We start from the raw sequence: 22,534 nt of genomic DNA, 5'->3' as shown, positions 1-22,534 counted from the left end.
TCGACTACGAATTGAGCGCGTTATGATGACTTCGCGCGTGATTTGAGTTCATTAGAAGTGAAGCGTGTACTAAGGGTAGTCGTAACTATTGATTGGCCCAATTATTTCCACCGAGTTAGAAATCTGCTGCGACGACATTTAAACGCTGTGACTATGTTTTCTTACTTTTTCTCCATTTTCTCATTCTACAACTGATTATCGATTATTTCGATTATTAAGCGAAGAGTAGACATCGTACATCGATATATCCTGAAATTAATGTCGCAAGAATTACAATTCATGGAACCTATTCAACGAAGATTGGATTTAATAGGATACGCAGAATACAAGTACCTATTCATAAACTAACCCGCATATTCATATTTAACATCGTGTTAACAAGTGCTTATTAAAGCGTAAGGGATGGATTACCGCATAGTATTATAACATTAACTATGAAAATCTAAAGCATCACTCACATTTAGTTGGGTACATGAAATAAAATCGTTAAACGATCAAAACGATTGGTCATCGGATGTGTTTAACAGTACCTCAATTATCTTAATTTCAAATAAAATAGACGAGATGACTGGATCATTTTATCATCCTAATGGTCTCCATGGTTTTAAACACAACTGTCAGAAAAACCGCATTAAGGAATAACATAGCGTTAACGCTTAATATCCTTGTGACTAAGAAGAAGGAAGAGAATTCCAAGGATTCGATCAATATTCTTTTTGTAACTATTTCTTCTACTTACATTCTATAATTTTCCCAATGAAGAAATTCAAGTATTTATAACATCGTGATAAACTGTTTCTTGATCCTTAATAGGTTAAGACGCGTACTCAACGGCGAACCAATTCGTGAACAGTTCACGAACAGTACTGGCAAGATGCTCGCAAACATTTTGTGTCCATACTATGTCATCCCATGTTTCATGAATACATGTGTTTGCAGATAATACGCAAACAAATGACAAACAGACGACAAACTATTCACGAGTACTAGTGAGGATACATCTTTACGAGATAACCTAACATTTCATTCGTTACTCGACCGGTTGATTATCTTTGCTCGTGATTCAACGAGGAGGTTATCACTAACACAAACGAACCTGTTTCCGGGTAACTGTTTTTATCACTGTACACGATAGCCGAGAGTTAGTTTTCGGTCGAAAATATAAATTTTCCGTAAAGCACGGTAAGTTTGAATGAACCACATATCTCGAGACTAACCTTTCCACGCACGCCGCTTAACGAAATAATACTGTCGTGTTCTAGTTTCACTGAAATTGACACCACTTTCAGTTGGTTTGTTATTGATTCGAAACATCTCGATAGAGAACTCATACCTCGAACAAAAGCGAATCAGAGTTTTGCTGTATAGCAACGTTACGTGTAAACGCAAATTCTTTGTTGACACACAGGCGTTCTGTTGGTTTTAAATCATTGAAAAAAAATAAAAACTAGCAAGAAACAACGAGTCCGAAGTGCCAGCATGTTACTAATGTAGTGTACACAGTTTGCACACTTGTTTTGATTTTTTCTGCTGTTTACTAACCTATCTTGCCGAGTATATAAATACAAGGATAAAATTTCGCGTGAAAGCCGTGACTATCGAAGTATACGTACATTGTGCATATACATTTCGTGTTTCGTTCTTCGTTTCGATGTATCGATTGCTTTGAACGACTTTTAGTCGTTTTAACAGCGTAACTCTTATTACAAATCGATTAATCGTGATTCCACGATTCATCACGTTCGTGCCGTAAGAAGGATTAAGGTTAGTAACGTCGTGCGATCTGGGTTGCCCTAGCAACGAAAAAAAACGCGCGAATAACACCTATATTTGCTGTACAGTTCTCGCGATTCCAATACGCCTCGTGTCGTTTTTATTGCTTATGAAACTCCTCGATAATCTTTACGAAGCTTCCTACCACTACCATTATCAAGTGAAATATAAAGTTTGCAATAAAAAAATCAAAATAAAGAGAAAAGCAAACCTTTATCAATATACGTTCGTATTTTACAAAAAAGGTATTGTATCACAAAACCACCATTGCAAATCCATCAAATTTCTGTGGAAGATCGCGAATTGAATATTATTATTCTGATATCTTTTTGGCACTATTAGCAGATGCTTTGAAACAAAGAAAAGTGCACGACCAGAGTTCCTGTAGAATCACCTTATATATACATATAGGTTATACATTAACACGCATGAATATAGTAAAGTCATAGATGAAGGTGAGTCATAGTCAAAGGATGCTTCACAGATGGTTCATGCAGCAGATAAGGCTCGTTAAAGACAACTACTGGAGCAATTTAAATAATAATCGTAGATGACATGAATAGTCAAAGATATTTTCTGTTAGTAAAAATAGTTACTAGAAAATCGTTAGATAAAAGGTTAACGTTCGAACTTGAATAATTAATTGTAATTAAGTATGTGCATAGTAGTCAGAAACGTACAAGACAAAAGTAAGAATTACATACGGAGGAATTTTCATGAAACATTGATGTATCTATACAGGTTGATCGCTAGTAAATACGATTGATTGTTGAGCCGATAAATAGGTTAGAATATCAACAATTTCTCATTACGTAAAAAGTCACTGGCTCAGCGAATCCTACCCTAATCTGAGACGATCGCGTACACTACGGTTCTTCGGTTCCCACAATCTGTCCAGCGTATTATGATTATCCTGTTGTCGGTCACCGTGCCGACTTTCAGGAGAACACACGAAAAAAATGTCGGATTCGATGCGAGACGAGCGGCAGCTATGTGTACTTTTAACTCCTTGTTCACCTTTGACTTCCTCTTATGAGGAAAAAGAGAATATTCTTGTTAAAAATTCAATTGGAAATATTGGAAATACAGTAGCGTGCAGGTTATATAGCGCGGTGAAAGAAGAATTTGCTTCGCGTTATTGCACGTTGTCACGCTACGTTTAATATTATTTTTCTATTGAGGTTAAGAGGTGTATCATAAGTGGAATTGTTTTTATGCGAACTGACTGACAGTCGAAATAAACCTATGCTTGTCGTTCAATCTAAATGGGCTTTTGCCGATTAAAGTGGATCGTGGATATTTTGTACGGCAAATCTAATATGTAATTTATATTTCAAAGTAACGAATTCAAAGTAAAATGTTATTTTTCGTTAACTCTTCCAAAGTGACAATGTACTTAGTTTAAATCGTGTCCACGAAAAAACAGTCGTAGTATGTGTATAATAGTTATAAGTATATTAATAGATTTTTCGTAACTTTTATAAAGAGACCTCTACATCAATTATTTTCTTTCACAACGTTGCAACTAATATAAAGATCACTAAGATTCCAGAAATATCTAATAATCTTGAAGTTCATAAACTCAGGGAAGAGATTAAAATGAAAATGCTTCTTGTTCGGATGCTTCGACCATAATCCATCACAAGCGTGACTCGATATTATAAGACAAGGCTAATTTTACTTTAGCGAGATTATTCTTCCGTCTTTTAAGCCAAGCGATAGTGGTTAAGGTAACCGATAACATTTTCTATGTAATGTATTCGCAGAAAGCGAAGTGCAGAACAAGTCTCATTATTGTAATTCGCAGTGTGTGAAATGCCAAATACCGAATCTTCCCTTTGAATATATTCGCAGCACTTACTTGTCATTTTCATGCGTTTCTTTTCAGGATCGGTTGCCGGCGCGATAGCCTTGAGAGAGGGTGCGTTTCACGAGGTGCCCGCATAGTACGGCGCGTATACTTCTCGATTTCTTTGAATTTTGTCTCGTAGCTAGACCAAAAGTCCACCCTCGTTGTTAGGGAACATGCACGTAAAGAGGAGACACGTAATACAACGAAACGACGACGCCGCGAGAGACAAGCGTGGAAAGAGGCTGCTATACACACCCGCATGCGATCCCGTACAAACCGTAACCTTACACGAACGTCGCGCCAAGTGTGTACTGTGTATCGATCCCGAGAGTACACACGAAGACAGCTCTGAGCGCCACCACGTTCTCTCTCTGTCTCTCGTAGGAGAGGCGCTGTCTCTTGTTGTTGCTTTCGTTAGAACGCCGACGGTTACTTAGACCCGGTACGTATTTCAAGCATGAGCTTGGAAAGAAATTATTGAAACTCGATCGCACACCACACCAATCTCTTCGTTTCCATGCAACATCGGCTAACAATGAGAACAAGGACATGGTTAAAGGCTTTTCTCGCGACTTATTCGCCGGCTCCGTATACCGGTTATAATCGTCGAATAAATCCAAAGGATACGTATCGTTGTTATGTATTTAGGTAGCTATTAAGTGAAAAAGTTCTCTTACCTTAATTTTCAGTGAATGATCTGAACACTGACACACAACGATACAACACACACTCCACACCCGACGAAGGTTCGAGCTCGACTGAAAGTCTTCGCGGAGTGGGTTGGCGGGTGGCGCCACGGCCAATCCCAACGTACTAACACGCAATTCCATCTTCCTCGTAAGACGTATGTACAGTTCGCTCCGACGAATTGTTCCGCTCGAGGTAAATATCGGAGAGAAAACACTCCTCCTGTTCTGCACACCCTTCGATTAAACGCTCGATGACATTGTTTGCTGTCTCTAACCCTATCCAAGATCCCAATTGTGCCCTGACGTGTTGAATAAGAGAAGCTTCGTGATATTCTCGTAAATTGAAACGATCTATTCGAGCAGACCGTGCAATATAGGAGCCACTTGACTCTCTTTGCTCTACTATGCAAGGAATATGTATGAATTTCGATGTATTATGAACAGCGATACGTTTCATAGCTTATGCTTATGGATTTCTCGTATCTCTTCGCGTATACAATAAACGTGCAGAGTGTGCTGCATTATACATGCTGTGATTTAAATATTCCTAAGCGCCTGATATCGGTATGAATCGAGTTGAGAATCGAGATATTGAAGATATAGATTACATTATCGATTATTACACGATAAATCCTGATATCACTTTTAATCTTTTCTCTCCGATACTAAAAATTTCTGTATTAACTAATTTAACTTCAACATTGATCGAATCAAATGATTGTTTTGAAAAAAGTTAGATTCAAATAATGTAGTAATAATGTAACAACGTAAATGACTGTAATTTGATGAAATATCACAATTGTGGTGAACTATTAGAGCTACTAATAATCAATACATCATATGAAAAGATGGAATACAATGCGAAAACCCGTATTTCTTCCTTATGAAGTTTTTTTCGTCATATAATTAAAAATAAATTGCGATTATATTAAATTACCAACTGTTAATAATGATCATCTGCTAACAATTCATGAATGAAAATGTTAAAATTCCTTAAGAAATAAAATTGTATTTAATAAAAACGGATATTTACTTTAAACTTGATAATATTAAATAACATAAATAAAATATAGAAACTTCCTTCACGGGTAGAACGAAAGTGAGAAACGCAGCCTTTGTTCAACACTTACATTTGCGTCAACTGTTCAGTGGCAATCAGATGGCACGAAATTACAAAATTCCGATACAGAAGGATGTATTTTCCCAATACTCAATTCCTTTCATGGCATATATATATATATATCTTTCCGTTTAATATTAACAGTATATTTATTATTAAAAACAAGTAATTATATAACACAGTTCCTAAATTCCTTCATAATAAAATAAAGACTATATTTGTATTTAAATAACAGAAAAGATCGGGGAGTCGATATAGTGTTGAAACGAACGCATGTTTTATAATCGAATTTTAATGTAAATAATAGCCAAATACATAATCGTTTTCTTTAAATTACTATATTCCAAATACTTTACGTATGAATATTACTTTTTATTGACAAATCTCTGTATATTACGATTTATTTTATCCCTAATTATTTATAAACTTTTTACATTAGACTTTAATAATAATATTATACAATATTTCGTTTCAAATTCAAATTTGCTTTCTCTCCTATTCGATCTACGTTATGGATCCATGAATTGGTGTGATTAAAATAAAATCGGATGAATTTGATATTCGTCCTGTTAGAAGTTTCGTTTTCGATATTACGTTGTTACAACAAATTATCGTATATTTTGCAAGCTATAATAAAATATATTAGACTAGTATACAATTGGTCGATACTTTCTTTCCACATTAAAATTTTCATTTATTGATACGAGGAAAATTTTCCACGTGTGCTCTTTGAAAGTTATAAAAAATGTGGCAATTAATTCCTATTTTTAAACATAACAAGCTCCAACAATGATTACTTCAAAAAAAACGCGAAGTATTTAGAATCATAGGTCAAAGCATTGACATAATTCAGGGTGTACAAAGTGGAATGACGTTCTTTGATTTATATATATATATAATATATATAAAATATATTATATATATATGTATATACATTCTCTAATTTATTTCAACAAAAACAGCAGCGATAATATGAATAATTAATAACGTATCCCTCAGTCGATTAACGTGAATGCACAAAATTCTAAAATCATAGAATAATAAACGGGTAGCGGCTTTTCTCTGCTTCATTTTCCTATCACGCATTCTGCACGTTCATTCTACCTTTTTAAGTGCCACGAAGGGAACGTTTTATCTTTAACTGAACGATACTCAGTCACCTGACGCAGTGTTTGTTTCCAAATCCAGTAATTGGAATATTTATAGAAATATCATCTGTTACTTTTCTATAACTCGATAAATAGAATTGACTGACTATTCATTTAGAAGACTCTGAAACTTTCAATTGCTAGACTTAAAGGAAACGATTCTTTCAGGTGATCGAGTATGAAAATATTTAAAGTTTTGTTGAGTATTATACCTCCAGGACCATCATGGCACTTGATTTGGCCTAGTCTTGCCACAGGAACCAACTTACGTTACAAACACTGTTAGAACGAGTATACCAAATTATACATCACGTTGTTTTGCTACGATCGAACGCCTTTCTTTCTTACTTACACTGAATTCGACGTTAATTACATTTATAGTTCATCACATACATTCTTTATTCGCCACCCCCCGTCCACGATACGTGTGACTAGTAATAAAAAAATGTTACTTTTAAAATAACTTAAATATCTTTCACTCGTAAATTATACACTTGCGTGCATATATTTATGTATACGTATATATAAATCAGTTTCACTTTCATGCTTCCGTGCTTTCCATCATTTTCTATTTATAAACGCGTCTAAGTGGAATGATCGTTACAACTGAGAGATTAGAGTATTTGACAATAAAAGAGAAGAAAGAAAGAAAGAAAAAGAGAACATGAAGGATATATTACGAAAGCCACTTTCCTAAGAACCGACACGTTACTTTTCCAAATGACAAATTTCAATTGCGCCGATTGTTTGTAGGAAGAACAAGACTTTGAAGTGGAAGTACATATATTGATTTTCTTGGTCGTCGATTCGTCAGAATCCAAAGAATAATTAACGATACGTACGTTACAATTTGGTGGCTTTCATGCTACAATGTCTCAATGTTCGTTAATAAAACGATGTCGAAATAGTAAATATGCTTGTATGATTGCAAATGACATATCAATGTTAATTACTGAGATAAGGCCACTAGTGGGTGATACAAATATGATATAAATATTATAGTTAAGCATAGATTCAAAACAATGGTTAGCGACTACATATTATGTCCAGACAAGAATTATCATTGAAAATGAAGTCTCTGTAATACGTAAATCCTGCTACACACAAGATTCAGTTATTGTCATAGTTTCATTGTAACGCGACGGGTATGATACATGAATCGCGTGTTTTAAAAAATTTCGCGTACAAAGTTTCTTTGACACACGTACATTCTTGCTGGACATATGTAGAACATTAATTACCTATTGCGTTGAAAATCTAAGTATTAACAGTAGACAATTCGTAAATAAGGGATTCGTAGTTTTTGATACTGAATATAATATTTGTCCTTTTCTTAAAAAGTCTTCTAACAACTAGAATGTACAATACAATTCACGCAGTTTGTGTAAACACGATATAAATACAAAAATCACTAATGCCTCCAGTTACGCTTGCATTGTCAACAAACATTCTTCTAATGTTGCAGTTTCATTTTTTTTTTTTTCGATATCAAAACAAAGAAATTAGAGAAGCTCTTAATATTCTTTGCTCGATCGATCGTTAGATAATATAAAAGAAAAGCATTTGTTTTTAAAATGTATAAATTCGGAACAAAATATTTTCTAAACAGACTATATTAAGTCTTCGATACGAAACGAATGGACTTAAATTCCGTGAGAAATTGTCTTGAAAAATTGTCTTCAGTTCTAATTTGTCTCTGATCGTTTACACACCATGTTCCAGGCACTATACATTGAGCGTTGCTCGAGCCAGACCAGATCTGGCTTAAATTGTGTGTTACAACGTCGACTCGTGTATTATCGCTGTGTCTGGATCACTACTGGCACTGTGAATTATCGTGGATTGCGGTATTAACGTAATGGACGACATTTTTCGAACAGGTTTCGGTGAGGCCTGAAAACATACATATAAGCCAAAATTAAAAAGAGAATACTCGTACATTGTCCATGGTCTAAAATTATACGTTGTTGGTTCTGAACTTACCCATTCTCTTCTGCACGGTGCTTCATCGTCTGAGTAATGATCAATCTGACCGATATCCGTTTCTGTCGCAACATTCCTTTTCTTGGGTTGTAATGTAGCGTAATTGCGACATCCCCTATTGAAATTCGTTATGTTCTTTTCTTCCACGATCTTATCTTGACACAACACTTCCTGCGATTTACTTTGATTGTTGTTTGAAACGTTGTTATTAGTCTTGTTGTTGAAATAAAAAGGCGGCATTTTCGAGACCCAATGATCAAGTCCGGATCCGGCTGAGCTTGTGGAAGCAGCCGAAGAATTTCCAGAATTATTAGTCAACCCTCTTCGTTGATAAAATAACATGTACGCAGCGTTTGTTATTAAATTGGTATCGTTCACGGCCTCCACTCGGGTATCGTCGAAACAATACCACTGAGTATCGTACGGATTCCGACAGAACGCAGTATAGTGACCTCCCTGTAAATCTTGCCCATGATGATTACAAATCGCATACAGATCGTAAACGTTTTCATCGTATTTTGGAATATTTTGTTGGCGTGGTCTGGGTTTCTTCCAAGGCGACCAACCTAGACCACCTAAACTACTAACGTTATTATGCGTTTGTACTCCATTATGAGCAAGATGTGGAGTCATATCGAAACCGTATAAAGGAAAATCGACCAACATGGTCAATTTCGACGTAGACCTTTGTTTAGACTGTTGCCGAAATCTTTTTAGATGAATAACTAAAATATCAGGTAAAGACCAAAGTCCCAACTTCTTCACCACCTCTTGTTTCTTATTGCAATACGGACAGTGCCACGCGTCCTCTGCTCCTAATATCTCGGCTCTCGTATACAGATCGAAACATTCTTCCAAAGTAACAGCTCCTCCTAGTTCTGAATTCGTTTTTAACTGCTTCACACTGGCATGCTCCTCGATTTGATCATTGTCATCTTGAATAATATTACACTTAGTGGCTTCGTCCCACTCTAGAATTAATTTTACATGTTGAGGACCGGAGTCATCGGCACAAAGGGCCAACGCTTGTTCGATCTGCTCTGTGTAAAGAGGATGCTCCACACAGGGATCTATACATGGATGCTCGTCCTGAATAGGCGTAGCAGCGGGGTCCGCAACACGAATGTTAAACAGTCCAGGACTCTGACTCGACGTAAGAACATCGTCTGCCAGAACACTATGCATCTCCTTCAACAATAGTTTTTGTAAATCTTCGTACGACGTTTCTCTAGACACTTGCATAGTGTACGGACTGCTAAAACGCTGTCTAAGATCTCCTTTTGTGAGAACGTTGATCCACACGAGTAAGATATACGCTTGCTCCGCTGGTTCTTTCAGCTGTGGCAGTTCTATACAGTAGAGCGGGTCATTTTCCGTGATCACAGATAGAGGTTGGCAATCGGAGAAAGTTCTGTAAACAATAAATAACAAACAAAGTAGTGGAAAGTTAACGCGATACCGATCTATTTAATAGACTTGTCCGTAGAGCAATGAAGTTCTACCTGTGAAATCCTTCGTCATGAATTTCCGTGAGTAACATGTGATTCTCATCGATACCAGTGTCACTGGCCAAGATCTCTCTCAGCTCTCTGACATTGGCCATCTGGTTCACGCTCACGCCAATCTTCACTTGCCGCGGTTGTTGCGACGTATAGAGGACGTTCACGAAAAGGTTCATCTGGCGGTGACTTTGCGGTACAGGTACTGACACGCAGAGGAAAGGGTCGAACGTGTTCGACTGCCGGTGACATCTTGGGCAAGTTAGGCTAGACCGAAACTGGGCTTGGAACACCGCGTGCACGAACGAATTGTTGCAGCGGACATGGTTCGCCAGAGTTTCCGCCGCCACGATGTCATCTGGTCTGCCGAACGAATTCTAGAAATTATATAAAAAGATTTCCATTAATAAATGAGTACATTTGAGACTCTTCATTATATTTGATTTGTTTTTTTTTTTTTTTTTTTTTTTTTTTATCGATTTATAGATAACGTGCTAAATGGAAGCAGAAATGGAACGAACCTTCCGGGAGAAGACGAAGAAACTTTCTAATTTGCAAAATATTATTTCACGTTACTTTATCATATGTTCGAAGAAGTACATACGTCCCGGTATAGCTTCAGATTTTTTTCAATGAATTACACGACAGAATTTGAGACTTTATTCATCATTGCTATTTTTAGAAAATTAAATTAATAATAATATGCCAATTTCATTTATCGCGTTATATTATGAAACTCGGTTTACGATCATTTGAGATACACTAGCGGCCTTATCGTCGTGATATTGAAAAGCATTCAGGTAAATATAGCAACGGTGACGATGTAATTAATCCTTATCATGAATATTGTAAGAATATTGATAGTGTTTTATGAGAATGCAAATAACTGTGTACACTTTTGTACACCTGCATTTAATCAAGCTTAGGAATATTTTACTTTACGTCATCGATTGGTTAAACACGATGAGAAGCCAAACAAACAATATATCATACGAATTAATTTGCTAAAAGAATAAAACGACGGAAAAATACTAGCATAAGAAACTTAACGTAAAATCGTAAAACTTTATCGAACAATGCGCGATTTAACGTTCTCGCATGCTACAATATACGAATAAAGGAAACAAGATTTAAAAATACGTGTTGCGAACTAAGAGATTCGTAATCAAACGAAGATTTATCGAACAGACAATAATCTTAGTAATGAGCAATCTCATTTAACGTATTTAACATATTCATCGTCTTTAAGGATAAGCAATAGCGTCGACTCGTCTGTATGTTGAGAAGAAAATTCAGGCGACAGAAAGAAAATAAAATATAAATAACCTCAAAATTGCTTCAGTAACTTGAAAGTAAGTTTACCACTTCGTCTTCCAAGTATTTCCGTGTTCTATACGACCAGAGTACGTACCATCGCTGTCATGTTTGATACTGTACATTGTACACGAACGTTTATTTATACGTAACACGGAATCCTGTGGATTTATTTTTTAACTGTCTTAAGATGGATCGAGACATCGTACAAACAGTTCATCACCCAAGATACATAAAGACGGATCATTTATAACACGTTCGTTCTAATAATAGCTGTCTACCGGTAGTTCGTTGTTGTCTATACCGTCTGTTGCACTTTTCAGTTTCGCAATAGGCCCGATAGAAGACGCAACACAAGTGGGATATTCTAATGGACACCAGACGATTGCCGTTCACTCGCTAAAATTCACAAGTTCATATTCGATCTGTTTGTTTAGCAATCGTAACAATGTCCCAACAAACGACAGTGATCATTTACAGAATGTATTTATTTTTCACGGGCGTAGGTATACATAACTTTTGGTCGTTAATATATTACACACACGCGTATACTTTGGCGTATATATTGGCATTTTGTATATATATTTTTATCTTACATCAGTCGGAAATTTTAAAATGATAATTCGATTAGCGTCATCGGTAGTATATCGAAACACGTCGTTAAGCTTCGCGTGCTTTTTCTATGTCCCCTTTCAGATCAGCGGATTCTCGAAACAGCGTGCTCGGTCGGCATAGAAGGCTTCCCTTAATAGGATCGCGAAACGTGCATTTTCATGACCTTCCAATTGTAGCCTTTGCAAAGGAAATATATATGTTTTATATAATCGAAGGTTTTGAATAAAATAATCTTCGATTGAAATCAAATATCGTCAGCAATTATCCGAGTCCACGTTGTCTATTCTAACCTTTAATGAAACAACGAGAAAGGGGATAGTTAAGAATGTAAAAGCTATCTTTAAGAGGCTCCAGAGTAAAAGCATCAAGTGGAATTATGTTGTGTACCCGGTGAATAAGAAAAAGACTTCCTTTTGCGAGGAAAAAGCGACCTTTTCTTTCTAGATAAGGCTAAATCATTTGCTGCAAATGACAATTCCTCGTATACCTCGAAAAACCACGAAACGCGATAATTGTAGAGAGCTGTGGACAGGATGTATCGTCGATCCAGTCGCCGGAAATAATTTTCGATGCTTACAGGTTGTAACGACACACGTTACAATTCGCAACTTCACAATTGGTCAATGTCACGTTCGTACATGTGTAGTTACGTAAAGATTGAACAGGTTTGGTCAACCGGTCGGTAACCTTTACGGAATTCATTAATATCGACGGAGTCAACTTTTGTTTTTTCGTCGTCCTCAGCTTCCGGTTACGATCTTACATTCTTTTCACTTCTCTTGTATTTGAACAAAACTGGCTCTTCGCTATAGCTTGACCGCATACTTACAACTTTACGCTACATTCACTTTTTACTTTTCATTTCCTCGTACATTGGATATGAAACGTTCAGGAGAAACATATATACGTTTGGTTTTTACGAAAGTCACGCTCGAATTACAAACATCCTCGAATCTAACCAGTGCATTTACTCTTTACCGACCTTTTTGAAGACAAACAAAGTGATTCATAAAACGATTCGTTGGAAATTGCCGGTGCTAGGACAAGACGCGACAAATATCGATGCATAGGCGATTTATTTCTTATAGAATCGCAAAACAAAAAACAGGAAGCGTGGCTTATCTAAACATTCTTTACGTAACAATAGCAATTAACGTCCCTCGACCCGTAACTTATAATTAACTTCTTTCAGCTTGACAGCCATGGAATGCGTTGAAATATGTTGCAGTACAGTGGCTGGAATCCGAAAGTACTCGAGTTTCTCCATCGGTATTTTTTAGTCTACATAACATCATCGCCATCGTGAAAAGATAAAGTACATTACAACATCATTGATCTTACCGCATAGTTGATATATTTGAAGTGCAACGTATTCATGCTCTGACCAACAAAAACGTTCTCTTTTTATCGTCAGTACACACTCAATGAATTCCTACTTTTTTTTACTCTGTTTCTTACTTTTATTCTTTTATTTTTTATTACGAATCCGGTGCCATTGACTAGATCCGATAATAGTTATAAACTACATCAGGGTCATCAGTGCTCTGATTAGTAGCAATTAGACGAGCGGAGAAATAGTAATTAATTCGATGTTATGACTCAAAGTATGTGTAATACTACGCCAAGGCCGTCATAGAAACGGCACATAATGATTATATGCAAGAAATCAGAGCTCTGGATGCTTGTTTATATTTATGTAAAATTTTAACGTGTCCAATTATTCCCTAGCGATCAATTTTTAAGAGTCGGCAACTTGTATCTTTACAAAGAAGGATGCGTTCGTCGAGATAAAAGAGCGAAGAACTCTTCGTAGAATCTTTTTAATCTTTCGACTCGCACGTGTTATTACACGTCAATTGAACGATAAAATGGAAAAACCCCATTTGAAAATTTAATTTCTAATCGAAACCGCTTCGAGCAAATTTTTTACTAGTATAGCATTTGATTAAAATATTTTAATTAATGGAGAACATTAAAACATAATACATATGTATACAGTTTTTATAATAAATCACGTTTCCAACTGGTAGGCGATCGCGCGACAGTTTCTAAACCTTGAAATTTGGACTTCTTGTTAACTTGTTAATTTGAGCGTATCTATATCTTCGCGACTAATGTTAAGCTTGCAAATTGTTTCGTCGCTTTGGCGATATCATCGTTATTAAATGTATCGTTGGCACGCGGTGAAAAACCACACGAAGATATTATGGTTCACACGAAAAATCCAATTACTTTATTACATTACATTACATTTTTATATGTCAAGGATCCATAGCCTAATTAAATTTAATTATATATGTATATAGCTTTGAACATGATTAAATCGAATTAAATTATAACGGATGATGATACGGCCGAAATTGAAGAAAAGAAAGAATATGAATCGATCAATGGAAGCTACATAATGTGGCCTTAGAACGATGACTGATTCGTGGCCCCATTCAAGGTCAATTCTTATTTATAACGATACTGTCTCACACAACTTTCGTTTGTCTATAATATAAACGAACAAATAGCTAAACCATATTTTAAACGACTTACTAAAACGATATAATACCTAAGATATAAAATAAACATGATACAAATTATTATGGGTAGACAGGTCGAAAATAACATTATTTTGTATAAATTCGAAGAATTCTGTCGTCAGGAAAGCAATTTATCGGATGAATTACTATTAAAGTCTGGTAAGCCGGCGAAGCACGGTGAACCAACTATATTTATTCTTGCAATTTTATAAAGAACCACAGAAATTTTGAAATACCAGCCTGATAAAGTGTCCATTTACGAAAGTCAGTAGAAGATCTATAATGGGAGTATAAAAAACATTGTATATTCATTGGCTTATCATGTTCATTTTTAATTTGAATTTAGAAATACCGCGTTATTTACGGGGAAACAATATTTTAGTGTCAACAGATGCTTGGAGCGAGGGTGCACGTTGCTGATCGTTTGTACGACAGAAAATATTTGACCTTACGTGGTCGGGTCTCGATAAGTTTATTATCTTTTCTTCTTTTTTCTACGCAAGTCTTATCAAACATTCCATTCAACGTCAACTTTGGGAAAAAATACTTCTTCATATCTACGTTCTCTGCAATCAATTTTACCAACGCGTATCGTCCGGAAGAATCGAATCTCTGTTGATTTTTATATAAAGGAACGCTATTAATTAATATTATTAAGTAAAAGTAAATATTAAAAAATAAATTGTGATTTTACTTGGCCACAAGGTTAAATTATATATCTTTTGTTGTGTTTATCAAATCTTACAGACTTATCGGCTATTTCCAAAAAAAACTTACATCTATCGATCTAACAAATCTTGTTGCACGTGATATAGAAATCAAGAATTAGCAAAATTAGATTGGTCGTGTATTTCAGACATGTAATCATAACACGAGTAAATGGGATATAAATTATATTTAGATTTCACTTCGAGGTATATAAATTTTCCTTGAATTTTCATTACGATTTGCTAGAGCGGCACGACCTTTGACGACATAAAAATACGCATTGCGTTGCACGCGTCCTCAAGGTCTCATTGAAGGTAGTTTTTCATGAGATGTTGCGTCACGGTGTTTCGGATTCAAAAGTCTGCCACCTTCGACAATTTCCTACCTATGTCTGTTTTTAAATCAATTCACGTTCGTTGGCATTCACTTACAAAAAAAAACTTGGCGAAGGACATCTGTAAATTTTATTCGACCATGCCACGAACGAACGCATAATCGAAAGTTCGAGGAATAAGAGAGGCGATAAGCCATTGGTAATGAGAATCGTAAAATGATCGACCACAGACACGTGGAGTTCGCTCGTAAACGCGGCGTGCGACGCGATTTTAACGAAGGCTTAGGAATTGGTTCGTGCGACGTCTCGTGAAAATAATCGGAAACCATAGATAACAATGTTTGCAGATAATCTGGAATCTGTGCGTAATGAGACACATGAGCAAACTGTTTGACCGATAAAACGGTCGATTATAATCTAGGAATCTACACTAACGAATAAACTTTACTTATTCAAATTTAAAATTTAAATGTTTGCTTAGGCACAGATAGGCACATATACTGTAGCGTCAAGTGTGATAACGTTTATTTAGTTATTTAGTTATATAAATAAAGTTGAAAGAATTTTATTTTGTAACGCAACAAGTTGGTATGCATAACGATTCGAGGCTTTCATCGCCGTTATGAAAGAGATTATTCACACAGTCTCTTATCTCTGTGATAATTAAACCCGAGAAGTCTCGTTTCGTTTATAATAAATAATAATATCAGCATCAGCATACTATCTTCATCTAGGTAAACTAGGCATCCTACTTTTAAAGCGCGGAGAGTTGACGATCTTATCGCAAGGTCAATAATACGTGCACCGTCGTTTAGCACGTGCTCGAGTGGTTACATGCATTTTGAGAAGTGTCGAATCTCTCTGAAATACTTTTCCAGCTATCGATTTATTTAACATTATTATGTTGCGCACATCCAAGCATATAAATACGCGTCTATCGTTTCAAATTATTTCTCCTTTTTCGCTGTTGTTACTTTATTGAACGCACTAATTGGATAACATTTACAAATATATTACTTAGTTTAGCCTTATCAAAAAGTTTAGTATATCGGTAAACGAGATCACTGTTTCGTTCGTAAGTAACGAATTAATCGCTACACGTATGGTTGAGCGTGCAATAGAAAAAACTTGTACAGAACGAATGTACCGACTTTCTATGCAAGAAGGCATTAATGCCTGCGGAGAGCATCTTCGAATTTTCAAGGCGTTTCAATGACCGGTTTCGAAGAAGTCGGTCAACGTAGCCGATGAAGGGCACTCGAGGAAAAAACTAGTTACGAAAAAGTGGCACGAGCAGCGAGTTAACAAGCCACAGAGGCGACATGTCGGACATTGTTAGTTCCTAATCCGGATTATCGACTTGCTCGTCGAAGATCGCTTCCTTATCTGATGCTCGACAAACACTGGAATAGTGTGCAAGAAATGGCTGATAAGATAACGGATCGAGTGGGCCCGTTTACTTACCTAGAGGATGAAATACGAAAGAGAGAGTGAGAAAGAACCATAGAGACAAGATGCGTCAAGTCGGTAACAACCTGCGGTAAATGTGTCAAACATTTCAAACAATTTTTATCGCAGGTATCTTTACTCCGTGAAAGTAAAAAAAAAAAAAAAAAAGCAAAAAAAGAAGAAGAAAATGAGCAACGCTTTAATTTAATTAAGACAAATATCAAGTGTAAAAACTTTTAATGAATGTATTATGTGCTATACGAATCGAGCTTTGGAATTCAACGAGACATGATTACATTGGTAAAATTTGAAATCAATCTGAAAATATATGCAGAAGCTATATTTACTGCAAGCAAACCAGAGCTGGTAAAAATCAACAAAATGCTCGAACAGTCAGTCTTTGATTATATTAGTAAGCCAAACCATCATTAGCATTAATTGTATGTTTAAGATCGTTATTCAAGCTGCATATGATTAAAGTTATTTTCGTAAGGTTATGTTTGCAACAACTTTAGACTGGTTCCAAATCTTACTAATATTAGGTTATCCGAAAAGTTTCTTTCGTTTTATGAGGAAATAATAGACGCACAACGTTTTTTGTTTTATATTATTTTGTCGAATTACGTACGATCAATTTTGTTCTGTTGAGATAAACACCGCGACATTTCACAGACTTGGTTTCACGTTTGTATGAAGATGCATTGTTGTAAAAAACATGTCTGCGGAAGAAGGACATTTTTTGGATAACCTAATATAATCGTAACAGTCGTGTGTCATTACAGTGTTAATGCACAAAAAAGTTTCCGTGGTAAATGTTCGAATACTTTCACGAGCTACTGTCAAAAATAATGTCTCGATACAAATAAACTTCTTTCCATTTTTGTAACTCTATTTGCAATTGTGCATAATTTCATAGCTTTTTTTTTGTAGAGTGAAACGATGGGGAGATGGCACGAAGATATGCAGTTGACGAACAATAAAATTTTAACGAAAGTTGTGTGTAAAATAGAAAGTGCGAACATACATTAAAAAGAAATTCAGCTGTTTAGATAATTAGCGATTAAGTTTTACCGAGTTAGCAGTAGCGGTTATTAGTTTCACTAGCAAAGAAGTACATATACTGAGAAGCGAAACGTCAGTAATAATTTCACATTTTCTCTTTTGTTATGAATAACCATTGTTTCTCTACGCGACAAATAGCTTGAAGTTTTCTTTATTTTTTACTAGGATATAACACAAATCGTTCCGAAAGGTAATTCACGCTCAACTATATATAATTATTCTTGTTCAGTACCGTTTTCGGAAGTACGATAAACAAGCAATTTAATAAGATTATTAGATATATGTGTTACATAAAAGAAAATTGAAAGAACATAGAATTGAAAGTTAAATTTTAGTATTTATTAACTGAACTCGTTATCTCTAACGAGTTTTAAAAATATCATATCTTCCAATAAAACCTATTCTCATTCTATAACGATAAAAATGATAAAAAGTTCTATATTTCGTAATATACAAGCAAAACTTCGCTTTATTGTCGATACTTTTGAGATATTCGGTTAATATGTGTTACCTCATCGTACATATAATCACAAACACGTTGTTTCGTGACCTAGCCAAGAAAGAAACGCAGCATTCACGCGTGTGACTACATACATGGAAGAAATATTTGATTATTTAGTCATGATTCGGTAGCTGTCCTTTAAGTAATAAATATCGAATTAAAAAATGGCGAAAAACGAACAATTAATTGGCCAGCATGATGCGCACTTTTTTCTCATTACGTCACTTATCATTGGCGGGCATCTCGTTGCGGTGAATCAGCGAACTAAAATTTGTTCTGTCTCTGCTTTATTATCCCTATCTCGTTCTATATATATGATGCATTGGCATAAAAAGCGATTCACTAGTCAAGTTCGCGGTTTATTGAGTGCAAACTATTTTTAACTTCAAAATACCACTACCAGTTTATGTTTCAATGAATCTGTTTTGTTTCGTTAAAACGAGGTATTAGGTCTTATTTCATACAGAGGATTATTTTCTTCGTTCCCTGCACAATCTATTACGGCTATATTTAAAAATGATGATTTCGATAAGACTTCAATAATTTTCCTATTGTCATATGAAACTAAAAAATAGATGTTATAATACATAGATAATTAACTGATTACCAGATATCTTTTGTACTAATTTTTTCTGATAGCTGCCTCTCACAATACCAATTTGGAGCATCAGATAACGAACATCCGATAATTATGATTTGTCAACCATTATTATATCTGATAAATTAATAAAATTTATATAAATAATAAAAATCGTAACTCATCCTTGATAAGCAAACGTTCGTATTATTGTTTCAATATTTACTGATATATATATCTATTGGTTAAATATTTAAAAGAAAAAAACACACGTACATTAATAAAAAAGTCAAATGTATCATTCTCGATAATAAGTACATACATGGTAAGTACACGATTTGTTTTACCCATTCCTTCTTCTGGAATGTAAGCGTGAATTCAGCCGAATTTCGATAGAGTTCGTTTAGAAAACGCGGTAATGTACTTTTCGAACGTGGAACAAATTTAGGTTAAGGCCTGATTGTAATCGTTTGCGATTGACTGGATTTTCTGTTTCTTTAAGTAATAAATAAAATTCACTCAAGGTTTGTGTTCGTATAAACACGTCTTCTTGTAGCGCACACAAGAGCAAACCAAGAAAGAATTCAAAACCCGTTGCGAATACTTTTAGCATCTATAAATTCATAAGTTCGTTTCACGATCATAAGAGAATATCGAAGAACGAAGAAATTAACGTAGTTGGTTAATGATTATTCATATCACTGGCATTATGTAATCGTTCGCAATGAATGACTACAAACCTGTTCATTATGTGGGAGACGTGTTGTCAAAACGTGAGCATAACCTTAAAAAATGTGTTGACTCTCTCACCTTGATGATTTTATACTTTTTTTTGGTAGCTTGGTTCAGGTCCTCGTGCACTTTATCTAATAGCCATAGCAAGAATTCCTGAGCGTCGTGCTGCAAGTTCCCGCGATATTGACTTCCGTATTTGTCGACGACGCTCTTGAACGCCGTGCTCATCTCTGGGTCGTATTGGCAGCTCCAGATGGCTTTCAACAGGAGGGCTAACTGTTCAGTGATCTCTCCCTTCGTCCCATACTTTTTAGAGTTCAATTTATTTCTTCTAGAGAGGTCGACCTTGTACTGGTCCAGCACGAAATATTCCGCGAGTATGTCCGTATGCGACAAGCACTGCAATACAGCGTTCATGAAACACGTGTTACCGTGATTGCGTAAACCTATGACCCCTGGCACCTTATCAGGTGGTATATGCGCCGGTCTAGGTGGAGGTACCCTTATGTCTCCGGCACTGGATCCGAGATCGTCCCTGTGAGACGTTTTGTGATTCTGTGTACCCACATTCGACATGTGCTGGACCATCTTGTTGATGAACTTTCTCCACGAAGGTCTTCGAAACACTTTTTTCATACCTGACCTATCCGGATAACTTTGACTGCCGTGCAATCGGCCTATATTCTGCTGCATACTTTCCACTTGCTGTTGATGTTGCTGCATATTGTGTCTGTCTTTGGTGCCCGCCGCACTACCACTGTCTTTCGAATCGCGATTTTGTTTCGCACGTCGTCTTAACATCCTGCTTGCACTATGAAATGGATTCCTCGACAATGTAAACGTACACTTTAAACGCGAGACGGAATCCTGTGTTTTTAGCTTCGGTAATTTAACCTCTTCCACGCCCAGCTTACCCTCCGACACCGATTTCATCACCGCACTAGCATTCTCACCGTTCATCGCCGGCCACGGAAACACCGTTTAAGCTTTCGCTTGTCGTTCACATCACGCTTTTCGTTGATCGCTCAACCCACGCGTCTTTTACATGCCGTACGTCAAAAACTGTTCGCGGAAAAACATCATACACGTAACCCGCACTCATATACTACGGCGGCCATTTGCCTTTATCACACAGGCTTCCACGATTTCATGATGCTTCGAACATAGACTACACGAAATGGCTGATGGTAGATGTATTATGTTTGCGATCGAAGCGCTCCCTGTCGAGACTGACCAATACCATTGTTAGCCAAAGTGTTGGCATTAACTAAAGACATAATAGACGTGACATCCAAAAAGGATTTCGTGTTTCACGTTCTGAAATACCGACCTCGAAAAAAATCATAGTGCTTTTCATGCCCTCTACAATTTATAACGTTGTGTCGCGACGATTTTAATTACTTATGGTAATTATCTATGTATATATGTTATTCGTTTGAATGGCAAAGAAAACATTAGTCAACGCTCGAATAGATAAACTTCTGGTCATTGAATTCATTTATCGGAACATCTACTACTATTGCATGAATGGAAAATTGTAAGTACATAGTAAAGAAATAAGTACCTGTCGCATGACAGGTTCAAATAAATGGAAGTTAACCGTATATTAAATACAAGTTATAGACATTGTTGTATAAAATAACGTAAATAATTAAATTGGATCAAAACAATACTTTAACGTAATCTTATATTAGAAGGTAAAACAGAGTTTTCTGTGTAAAAACATTAGATTTATATATTTGACAATTAATTGTTGAACAACGGTATATGCTTACAATTCAGTTAAGAAAATGTACAAATTGTTATAAAATATTATGGTAGGTCGTAAAAACCATAAATCTAGTGATAGAGTAATGAATATTAATTTCTTCCATGTCGAGATTTATTTAAGAATCTAATATGTACAACTTAATACGATGACTTACATCCTTTTCGTCGTCGATTTTCATAGAATGCTGATTTGCAAACTGCAAATATTTCGACTTTTGCTGACGCTCTTTCAGAAACGATACAGTCTCAAGTCGTCGATCCATTAGCAAAACTCATATTCTTCGTATCAATTTTCACCATAATCGTTTATCGTTCTACAGATTATATATTTTACAGCACGGTACTTTCTTTCTTCGTATTTGTTTGCATTCCGCGAATTAATTGTTAGCAATTTGCTTCCATGAGTCTATCAAAAGATTGTTTTATCTGGAAATTCGTCATCCGATAAAGACGTGTATTCTTTGCGACTCAGGGGTATCGTATTATTCACATTTTTTAATATTACACATTTTATCTGCGTGTAAAATCTTATGTATTTATATATGTTATTTAATTAATAGTAATTAAATTCATAATAAGGAAGATATAAAACAAAATTTCATATTAGCATTAAGATGGCGGAAAAAAGACGTTTCGGATAATGGGGATGAAATGAAAAAATGAAATGAAAGAAAACAAAACGATTTGGCCGGAATCTAGCTTTTCTCTCCTCAATACCAATAAAGTGTTCACGTCTGATTTGCATAATAAACGTGTAAACGATGGATGTCTTCGATCAGTCATGGAATTGGATGTCTACGTTTAACGATGTCTATGGTTGTTGGAAAAGCTAGATAATTTCGCTTGTCTGGCTAAGATTGTTATTTATAACTTGAA

The 22,534-nt window shown here is 35.7% G+C and overlaps 2 protein-coding genes and 1 long non-coding RNA gene across 11 annotated transcripts in view; 1 reads left to right on the top strand and 2 right to left on the bottom strand.

Annotated features, from left to right (window-relative positions):
- Window positions 1-4,633, bottom strand: part of LOC132916420 (protein tweety) — a 39,980-nt gene extending 35,347 nt beyond the window's left edge. For 4 of the 9 annotated variants that reach the window (XM_060976406.1, XM_060976408.1, XM_060976405.1 and 1 more), the window contains exon 1: window positions 4,303-4,632. The gene's annotated coding sequence lies outside the window, so the exon portion shown is untranslated. Of the gene's footprint in view, window positions 1-3,634; window positions 4,157-4,302 lie in introns of those variants that run through there. The other 5 variants (XM_060976410.1, XM_060976413.1, XM_060976411.1 and 2 more) reach the window with 5 other exon arrangements.
- On the top strand, window positions 1,223-5,036 carry LOC132916439 (uncharacterized). Its single transcript, XR_009660095.1, has 2 exons — window positions 1,223-2,018; window positions 2,116-5,036. It is a non-coding gene; the product is annotated as an uncharacterized LOC132916439 (long non-coding RNA).
- A 672-nt stretch (window positions 5,037-5,708) lies between these two features.
- Window positions 5,709-21,059, bottom strand: LOC132916415 (ubiquitin carboxyl-terminal hydrolase 31-like). Its single transcript, XM_060976393.1, has 4 exons — window positions 19,964-21,059; window positions 10,068-10,441; window positions 8,566-9,976; window positions 5,709-8,475 (listed from the first exon to the last, which is right to left on the bottom strand). The coding sequence occupies exons 1-4, from the start codon at window positions 20,846-20,848 to the stop codon at window positions 8,359-8,361; spliced, it is 2,787 nt and encodes a 928-aa protein (XP_060832376.1). The 5' UTR covers window positions 20,849-21,059; the 3' UTR covers window positions 5,709-8,358.
- Between the last annotated feature and the right edge of the window lie 1,475 nt (window positions 21,060-22,534).

The sequence above is a fragment of the Bombus pascuorum genome, chromosome 2 (assembly GCF_905332965.1).
Source record: "Bombus pascuorum chromosome 2, iyBomPasc1.1, whole genome shotgun sequence".
In the NCBI taxonomy this organism is placed as follows: domain Eukaryota; kingdom Metazoa; phylum Arthropoda; class Insecta; order Hymenoptera; family Apidae; genus Bombus; species Bombus pascuorum.
The sequence above is the reverse complement of the archived record's forward strand: the minus strand, read 5'-3'. Positions and strand labels throughout refer to the sequence as shown.

Excerpts from the sequence above, each read along its gene's own strand:
- LOC132916415 (XM_060976393.1), bottom strand. The coding sequence starts at position 20,848 with ATGAACGGTGAGAATGCTAGTGCGGTGATGAAATCGGTGTCGGAGGGT. Across the intron at positions 9,977-10,067 it reads CATGACGAAGGATTTCACAG|AACTTTCTCCGATTGCCAAC; the intron begins GTAGAACTTCAT and ends TATTGTTTACAG. Across the intron at positions 8,476-8,565 it reads CACCGTGCAGAAGAGAATGG|GCCTCACCGAAACCTGTTCG; the intron begins GTAAGTTCAGAA and ends GTATGTTTTCAG.